We start from the raw sequence: 9,815 nt of genomic DNA, 5'->3' as shown, positions 1-9,815 counted from the left end.
GGATTTGGCATCTGCCTCTAGGTGAAAGGCGCCGGCAGGGGGTTTCAATGCAATTTGAGGGGTTGTTTTGCACCAGGAGAGTGGCCCAGCTCCGGGCTTCCCAAGAGAGCCAGGCTGTGCCTCCCCACTGCCCACCCCTGCCCCCTGCTTTGCAGCCCCCTGCCATCCACGAGCCAGCGTCCTGCTGCTGGGCAGGGCACTGTGTCCCTCCTCTCCCTGCCACAAGCAGCTACCAGCCCTGTGGGAGTCACAGCGCTGCTTGCAGACCCATCTTTCCATTGATTTCCCTAGCCCAGCTCGCCCTCACCAAAACAGGACGGGGGTTAGATGTGACCCTGCTGCCCCCGGCCACTCAACACCCCGCCGTGGAAACAGGGGTCAGCCCCAGTAAGAGCTCCTTGGCTCTCGCTGGGTCCTTCCCCAAGGGACCAGGTCATGCTCAGTCGCCCGAAAGTCTCCATCTTCCTCCTCCTCACCGGCCGCAGCTCCGCTGTCCTGCTGCGGGCCGGCGGCTGGGGAACGTGCTGACAGAGGGAGATTTCGGCTCCGGCGCGTCAGTCAGGCTTAGGGGCCCACGGAGCAGCGCGCGGGGCCGTGGGGGCAGGCTGCCTGGCACACCATCATACCCACATTGCCATCTAGCCTCCTGCTCTGGGATGTGCAGCTCGCCGCCCTCACCCCTGTCAACTGAGCGATGCTTGCTTTGGACCAAAGTACATCCTCTGGCTGCATCGCCCCCAGTTCAGCTGGAGTTTCGGCTGTCTCCCCCTCCTCCCAGCCCCCAAAGTCACTAGCTGCCTCCCCCAGCTCTGTGGTCCATCCACCCTGCTGGCGCAGGGCCACGAGACGGGGCTGCCTGTCTCCCAGCCTTGGTCTCCAAGCAGATGGAAGACATCAGCTCCCCGCTGCATCCCTCCATGATAATCTGTCTCGCCCGCTTCCTTTCAGGGACACCCCTTCTCACGGCCAGCTAATCCCCAGAGCTCGCCTGTCTCTTTCCAGACCCTGGCCCTCACCAGAGAGCCCTGTTGCATGTCTTTTCTGGGCGAGCATCTCCCCAAAGGCCATCTCTCCCTATCAATGCAGGATGCTGTAAAAAAAGACCCCTCTCCCCCAACTCCCATGGAAGAATGTCTGGGCACAAAGTCCCTGCCATCGCCAGGGGAACAGGCACCCTCTCGGGAGCTTCATCTGATGCAAACCCCACATCCAAACACACAGGAACGGACACTAATCCAGGGACCCAGTCGGAGCTGACCAGGGAGGCACACTTGCAACAGGGCAAGAAGACCCTGGGAGGACTCTGCATTTGGCTTCCCCTTCCCTCTGCAGCGGGTGGCAGCTCCCCCAGAGGCTGCACAGGAGATGAGAAAATTCCTCCTAAGCACCGTCTCACGGTGGGAAATTTTCCCATTTACCATATAAAATCATGTTAATGGCAGAATAATAAACATAAATAGGGAGCAAGGGAGAGAACGACCTTCTGGCAGCAGCTGAGGTAGCTGGTGCTTTGGTTTTTCTTCCCTCCTCTGAGGGAACCATCCCATCAGCCTGCAGCCATCCTTCAAGAAAAGGACCTGCAAGAATTGCTACCCACAGAGGAAATCACATCTGATTTCCTAGCAGGATGGATGCACAAGGAAAAGCCTCCCATTTGGGGAGAGCTCAATCTCAGGCGGATCCCAAAGAAGGATGCCGCAAGCTGGAGCCCAGGAAACTCAGCAGCCGCTCCCGGGACACCACTGCCTCGCTGCTCAGAAGGCTCTGGCACATCCAGAGCAGAGCAGGGGCCAGCCTGGAAGTTGAGAACAAGCAGGTATCATCCCCTGTGCCGAAACAAAAGAGGGGACCTGGAATACAGGGCCTGCTCGAAGGAATAGAGAGAGCCTGGAGAATTGACATCAGCCTGGGCTGCTAGCAAGCCACCATCCCTCTGCTCCTGCCTGTGTGGGCTCTGCTGCCAGCACAGCACCGGGGCAGTCAGGGGCTGACCACCCCGCAGCCACAGTGGGGCCACATTCAGTGGGACGGGTGTGAGCAGGCTAAGGGCTCATCCACGAGCCAGGCCCTTTCCCCTCGGAGAGATGCTGCTACAGGCAGCGCCTGGAATTTGCCAAGCACAGAGCTGTCACCGCGAGGCGGGAATTTCTGCCGAGGCCACGTTCCTCATTAGGGAAAGCCGGGTAAAAACTGCAGGAGACGCTCTACGGGATATGCTTAGCTTAGCTGTCTGCATGTCTGCTTATTAAGCTCCAAGGTTAAGGATTTAGTTCCACATATCAGTTTGCTTAGAAATAAAGCATCGCTTCACATTTTAATCTCAAGTATGCTGCATTGTCTTGCCTGCTTCCTCTCGTGCCCTCTCCCCACGACCTCTTCCCCAGTGAAATGCTGGAAAGTTATTAGCAAATATTCTGTGAAACATTTAATATCCAAACAGCGGGGTCTGTGCATCCCATGAGAGACTCATAGCCCTTATGGTCAGGACAAGAAAAACAAGGATTGTTTGCAGGCCCCCAGGTCCTACTGGGAGACGCTTCGAGGCTGGAGTTGTTGCCAAGGAAAAACCTCACAGTAAAGCAGCCTTTTAGATGAGTTATAAACCAGGCTAGCTGGGACTGAGGTATCCCAGCTTGGGATGGACCCCACTTCCACTGTGCCCACAGCCTCTGCACAGAAACGAAATAACCCGTACAAGTGCCATTTGAAAGTATATTTTCCGGACCTATGTTAGTGGAAGCCATCTTCCTCTTCTGTTCTCAAAAGGATTTACATTGAGGAAGTCTGAGCTCTTGTCTGCAGGAAGGGCGTGGAGGACATGTCAATTGGCTTATGAATTGTTTATAAAAAAACCTGTAAAAGTATTTGTTTATGTGTTTATCGGGGTTGAGGGACTTTCAAAGGTTGCGGAAGGTTTTCTAAAGCAAGACCGCAGATCTGTTAAGCGCCATAAACACTTTCCCTAAAAATGCATAAAAGCATACACCCTTTTTCTACTCTAAATACTCCAGCCTTCTACTGCGATGAGCTTTGAAAAAGCTAAAAAAACACACCTAGAGTGGGCTGTGAAGATTTATCTGCTGACGGCAGGGCACAACGCTGACTCTCCCACCCCTCAGCCGAACTCGGGTAGATCCAGCACCCTGCAGCCCTGCACAAAGCTTCCCCGGCGCCAGGATCCGACCTGTGCACCCAGCGCTCGCTAAAGCCCCTTGAACTTGAGCAGAGCCTAGCTAGTCCCACGCCCCCGGCCCGACTCCGCTCCTGAAGCCGGGGCGGGATGGGACCTGGCGGAGGGAGCCGCTAGAGGGCCCGGCCTGCTCGCCGGGGGATGCCGGGGGCCGGGCCGCCCTGCCGGGCCGGGCCGTTCCCCGCCACCCAGCTCCAGGCATCGGTGCGCCCGCCCGCCCGCCCGGCAGGCGCCGAGCATCGGCAAAGAGCTGGGAAGCCGCTCGTAGAACAGCGCTCATCCCCAAAAAAGAGCCCCGGGAGAATCCCAGGCTGATCCGGGAACAAATTGAACCAGGGGGAACAAAGGCGGTGAGCCAGGCTGTACCGTGCCCCCGTGACACGGAGGCAAACCCCACCCAAGGGAGGGAGGCCAGGCACACTCATCGCTGTGACTGGCACGCAGTTTGTTCACCATCCTGCTTAGCAAAATGGCACAAACATCACCTCCGAGCACAGAAAGTTCCTCCTGGAAGTCGACTGCACTCGGATAGACCGGAAAGACTGACATCAGCCAGGGGAGCGTCCGCTCCGCTGCCATGCCAGCGGGCAGACACCTATGAAGCAAGCAGGCTGACAGCTTAAAGGCAATGCCCGTGGAGTTGAGGACTCAGAGCAGCAGACCCAGCATCCACTGGCCCATGAAGAGCAGCAAACAAAGAACATGCTGCCAGCAGCAGTCGATTCTGCTTTCCCACAGAACTGGGCAGCACATATGCTTAGGCCCCTCCAGTTCACAGGGAAGCTTTACTAAGCGGGACAGTGCCGTTACTTAAAGGTTGAGACTGAATTTAAATTTGAAGTATCAGCTTATCTGTGTTACCTGGAGTAATGGAGTACGATGGGATCGAGGGCTCACCTTTTCTGTGGGCAATGTGGATTCCGCAGTGGGGAGCATGGGGCAGATACATCTGCCAGGAGTAACTAAACTGTGGAATAGCTCAGCACTGCAGTCTTCAGATCTTCACATAAGGGCAACGCAGGGCCAAGGCAAGGAGCCTTCCCAGCACAACAGGGAGGGGAAGTGGAAGGACAAGGCACAGCCAGCCGCCACTGCCACCAGACCTGTGAGGAGTCGGCTCGGGGGCCTGAAGCTGGCCACACTCCTGCTGGCTGCATCCCCTGCACCCTCTTCCCCAGCACTGCTATTTCTAGGAGCGCTCTGTCCCGATGTCCCTTCACCTTCCACAAACACCAAGTTTCTCTGCTCAGCTCCACATAAAGGCAGCTGTTTGGTTCCTGGATCACAGCTGGCCCTGAAAGCAATACAGTAGCATTTGCCCACTATTGTGCCCGAGCTTAGGAAGCTGGACAACAGCCAGTCTTACCAACCGACATCACAGACAATGTCTGACACGGTCCTGAAAACCAGTCCAAAAGGAAGCTTCTTTCTGTGGGCCTTTCAATCTGAACCCAGCCCTTGCATTACTTGGAGAACACAGTTTCCTGAAGTTGGTCAGGTGGAGAGCGCAGGCTGCATCTCAAACCTACCCCATTCACCTCCCCTTCCGACCTCTGCTTCCCCATCTCTGGCATACCCTGTTCAACCACACACCACTGAAGCTGTAGGCCATCACGCTCTCCCAATTCTGATTCCTCCTAAAGACTTTTCTTAGGCAAAGATGCAGAAGCTAATCCTTTTCTTGAATGTGCCCAAGGCACCAATAGTTCATTATGTATCTCTCCTCCTCTATCACATGTGAATCCATTTTGTAGACCCCAGTGTCACTGGGCCAGGGACTGCGCTTTGTGTCCTGCTCCTGGGGAACCGGGAAAGGCAGAAATAGGGGAAAGAAAGCATAAGCAGTACAAAACAAGAAGGATTTTCATGTTCTCATTTTAATGATTAGAGGCCAAATTAACACCACCGGAGCCATAAGGGTGAAGGACCATTTCCCAAACACACTGCAGATGCTCTGTGAAATAAATCAACCTTCTTTTGGAGAAAAACAAGATGTTTCAACATTTAAACTAGTTGCTTGTAATTCTTAAACAGGAAGAGAGACCCTTGATGAACCTCAACTTTTTCACGTTTCACCATTTTCTAGAAAAGGACTGAGGAACAGCTACTGTATGGAAGGATATAAACAGGATTGCCAGAGATCTTTCTTAGCTTTCATACAAAGTTGCGGGCAATGGCCAATACTTTGGAGAACTCTCCTTCTCTCCGTCGCAGGATATAGGGTATTGGTATTTTTATTCTAGTCCCTATTGGATTTCCATTGTCTTCTATGAGTACCACATTGTTGGAATCAAATCTAGGCGTCATGGAGGGGCCAGGCATCTTGTGCCCTACAATTAAAGCCTTCTTCTTTTCTCCTTTGATAGCCAGAAGGATCGTATCTCCTACTTTGCCAACTCCGGTCTTGTTATACACATGGATACATTTTGGTGGCCGGTGGTACGGCGTGTTCCCCAAGGCACTGTTGTCCACCACTCGCACGCGGGTGAGTTTCTGTATTGCTCGGCATGCTCCAGTGATACTAGCAAAAGACAGGAAAGAATGAAAGACAGATCTCCTCAATAATCCTGGAGGAGCAAGGGCAAACCCAGCACAGGATCTTGTCATTACACAAACCACTCGAAGGCGCCAGCAACAAATACGTACCATATGGGTGACACATTGACTGCATTCAATGTGCTCTTTGAAAGCCAGATGCTACTTTGGGCTTTGCACACTCTTCACTTAATGTCAAACATAAAACGACTGTTCTACCCTGAAACACGACTAAAAGATGGCATGAAGAGTGGCTTGCATTTACTGGGCTTTTTAGCAACTGCAGAAGATTCCATTCAACTTCAATTTACAAGCAAAAAAATGTGCTTGCTTCTGCTACAAACAGCCTAGAGAAAGCTAAGACTCAAGTCAGGCTCTTTCAGTCTTGTACACAGTCCCAGCCATAAGGACTTTTCTGACCAATCTTCTTTTCAGTGAAGCCTATGAGGGCCTCCCATCTTACTCTGCTCTCAGCGAGACCTCCGAGGTCCTGCTGTGGCTGTGCTAAGCTCCCACCAACTAGAACCTAACAGATCATCACCTTCCCCATGTGGGAGGAACCCAGAGAGACGCAGTCTCTTCTGTATCTGTTTGCTCTGTGGGATTATCAGGAGTAAGAAACAACAGAAATAAACTGCATGATACTTAGTTGTTAGCTCTGACTCTGAATAAGCTTGGGAATAGCAGGAAAAAAAAAAAAAGAGAAATAATTCAACCTCCCTTACAGGAACAGCTATTCTTTTATCCAGTAAGCTCAAATTCAAGTGATTTGTTGCTTCTCTTCAAAGGATGCCTGAACACAGACCATCAGAAAAGCAGGAAGATACTTTCTACTGCTAAATAACTGCTTTGCAGTAAGGTACTAGAAACATGCTGGCCAGACAGCTGCAGGAATGCCAAGGTGCTGTCAGCTGAACTACTCACATAGACAGCATATGGAATCAACCTAATTGTTCACCTTGTTTTGCAGACCAGAAGGGTGTACAGTAAATAAAGACCAATGGGGACCATCAGCCCTTCTTGAAGACGAAGGACCTGTGTTTGCAATGCTACCTAGAAGAAAAGCAAGCCATCCCCTGCGTATCAAACACGGTGTGGACAGACATCAGTTGAAGCAGACATTTTTACATGCAGTAAGAGAAGGCCGGCTGGGTCAGTCTGCATCAGTCTAACTGTTCCAGAGGTCAAGCGCTGCCTTTCAAGATTTGTTTCCCGCAGCAGAGGCCTACTCCAGCTTTCCCCTACAAGAGGGCACCTCTCTTCTCACTCAGAAGTCACTCACCTCTGCAAGCAGCCACCCTCTCCCATCCCATCCCCTGGCAGGGACTGTGGTATACCACACTCTCTATCCTCTGCCTGCCAGCTGTGACTGCACGGCAGGGAACGCAGAAGGGAGGAGGCTGGAAAGGGACAAGAGTGTTGTCAAAGGAAGAAGGGGACACCTAGGTGGGACCAAGTCCACAATGCAGCAGTAGCAAACAACTATAAGTGTGATTGCCCAGGTACCCTCAGACAAGAGTAACTGCACAAGGAGGACTTTTTCTTTCCCCTCCTCTCTTCATTTCTGCCACAGTCTTGGAGCAAAACCCCACCACATCCAAAGCAGGCCCACCACAAAGAAAAGGTTTCCCCATTAAGACTGTTGACATCCTGCAGTAGCACTGCTCACCTCTGTGGACTTCGCCTCCCTCTCGCTGTCAGCATATGTATATTCTTTAAATGTCTACTGGCCAATCCTCTTATGCAGCTCATTTACAGAGAACGCCAGTAAGACTTAGATACCTCCTCGAGATAGCTCCTGGGACTATCACACCACCTAGCCCTAAGCATTGCCTTAATCCCCTCTCTAGCCACAGTCATGGGAATGACTATTCTCACCCTTTAAACTGAAGCCCTGACCCTTCAAAGAGTTATATGCTAGAGATTCCCCATACCTGCACTGAGTGTACTGTGGGATTAGGCTCTACGCTTTGTGCAAGGCATTGTAAAATATGAGGTCCATAAATTTAAGAAGCTTTAAATGCCTTGAGCCTAGAACAAGGACCAAAAGAAAAATAACAAAATGGACGCTGTTAAGGTACAAGGAAATAATTTTTCAGGTTACTTTTGTTCTAAATAACTGAAATTATAAACTCTGGAATAATTTTAAACATGTAATTGGCTCTGCATCAGCAGGGGCTGGCTGTTGCTTCTTTGCACTTGGCTGAGAAACACAGGCACTTTCAACTTCTGCTTGCAGGCCCTTGCATCATCCTCGAAGGCCTAAAAGCCTCCTTACACGCATATCAAAATGCTGAGTTCAGCCCATGTTCAGACTGCCAGGAACCTGCATATGTTGTCGTGTTTGGGCTCACTTTACAACCTGTGAAGAGACAACTGTGAGTTTTTTTATTATATTATCCTTTTTTAATTAGAAATACTATATCTTATGCTTGACCTACTTAACAGCATCTCTTTCAATCAGGAAACTCTCCCAATAAAACAAAAGCAAAAGCAAGATTCGAAAATTACCTGAAGTGTCGCTGGATCACCGTACTGCTTAGATGGGTTAAGGATAAACCCAATTGCCTATTCAAGAGAGCCATTTGGATTCTGGTAACCCACCCTGCATAAGAAACAAGAGAATTATGAACTCTGGAAAATGGACAGAATTTGTTTTGCTTCCTTTCCCTTATGTGAGTCACGCACTAGAGCCTCAGCACCTCTTTAGATGCCGCAATCCACGGCACACAGAGTGGTAACAGCATCCGCAGCACACTACAAAGCAGATCAACAACCCCTGCCTGAATTCAGGAGACAATGTAATTCAGATGCGTATACTACAAAGCTGGATTCAGTATCACTGCATTGCAGCTTCCTGCACACAGAGGTAAGGGCCCTTCTGTGTGCACTGTGAACCATCGAACAACAAGCAGGTCTGAGAATTTCAGATGTGAACTAGTTTAGAGGCTGCAGTGACCAGTAAAAGCTACCGTAGTTACTTGTAAAAGCTACCGATGTTACCTATAAAACCAAACAAAAAGCCTGAGATACGCTGCAGACCAGCATCAGAGCTTCAAGAAACAATTTGCCAGACAAGAAACAAGACAAAGCTCCACCAGTGAGGGCGTGCTCCCTCTTAGCATACACAAGGTGTTCAGCAGCCTGTGTTTACAGACCAGAATCACACCTCTGCCAATCTCGCCCTGTTAAGGCTGCCCAGATGAAACAGGTCCCTGTAACTTTACAGTGCTCGCTGAACCCAAACCGAAACACCACCCCAGCTGCAGCAGAGCTGGGTTACAAGTGTAACCTCTGTCTCAGTTTACCACACCCTCTTCCCTGACTACATCTATGGCAGTTCCCTAACCTCATTCTGTCAGGCTTATGGGGACCAGCTTGCGTGCGCAATCGCAAAGGCTCATCTGAACCTGGATCACTTTGCCAGACGTCGGTTAGGGAGCGACGATCCAGGCACCTATGCTGGCAGATCCAAGTGAAGGGAGAAAACACCACCGACCTAGAGCCAGTTCTCTTTCAGGTCAGCTCAGGTAGAGCTAAGACTTTCCATCTGACTGCAACTACCGCTGTGTGACACTGCTTGCTTAGACCTTGGCAGTGTAACCAACACATGCTCTGCTTCTCTCCTTTCTAAAGTAAACATTAAAAATACATTGACCTCTTACCTCCCTTTGCCAGTTCCGATGAGCTTAGGGCCAAACTGTAGCAGTACATTGTAAAGCCATTTTCTTAACTTTTATTTTAAAAACAAAGCTGACCTAACTTCTCTAGGGAGAAAAAAATACCCACAGAGCCTTCCGACAGGCGATGCCACAGCCGTTCTTGTTACAACCAAGTAAAGCCCAGGCTAAATCTTCACTCTCTATTGTTTTTATTTTACCCCAGTGTGTTTGCTTACGTGGGGATGTCTGTAGTTTTTAGGGTTTGCGGTTGTCCTACAGAGCGTGTGTTACCTGACAGCAAGATGAGAAGCACTGGAGATGTGCACCACAGCAATTTTGTAGCAGCGCTTCCTGAGCAAAGCACATGATACGTGGCAAATCATCTCGCCTGTCATACAGGCAGGTTTGGAAGAGAACAGCAACAGCCA

General features: G+C 50.7%; 1 protein-coding gene across 1 annotated transcript; it reads right to left on the bottom strand.

Moving 5' to 3' along the window:
• Positions 1-5,045: 5,045 nt before the first annotated feature.
• On the bottom strand, positions 5,046-9,815 carry MRPL14 (mitochondrial ribosomal protein L14). The gene is made up of 3 exons (XM_050894824.1): positions 9,679-9,815; positions 8,237-8,330; positions 5,046-5,711 (listed from the first exon to the last, which is right to left on the bottom strand). The coding sequence occupies exons 2-3, from the start codon at positions 8,308-8,310 to the stop codon at positions 5,345-5,347; spliced, it is 441 nt and encodes a 146-aa protein (XP_050750781.1). The 5' UTR covers positions 8,311-8,330; positions 9,679-9,815; the 3' UTR covers positions 5,046-5,344.

Source organism: Gymnogyps californianus, chromosome 3, assembly GCF_018139145.2.
Source record: "Gymnogyps californianus isolate 813 chromosome 3, ASM1813914v2, whole genome shotgun sequence".
Lineage (NCBI taxonomy): Eukaryota > Metazoa > Chordata > Aves > Accipitriformes > Cathartidae > Gymnogyps > Gymnogyps californianus.
Note: the sequence above shows the minus strand (reverse complement) of the source record. Positions and strands in the feature narration are given on the sequence as shown.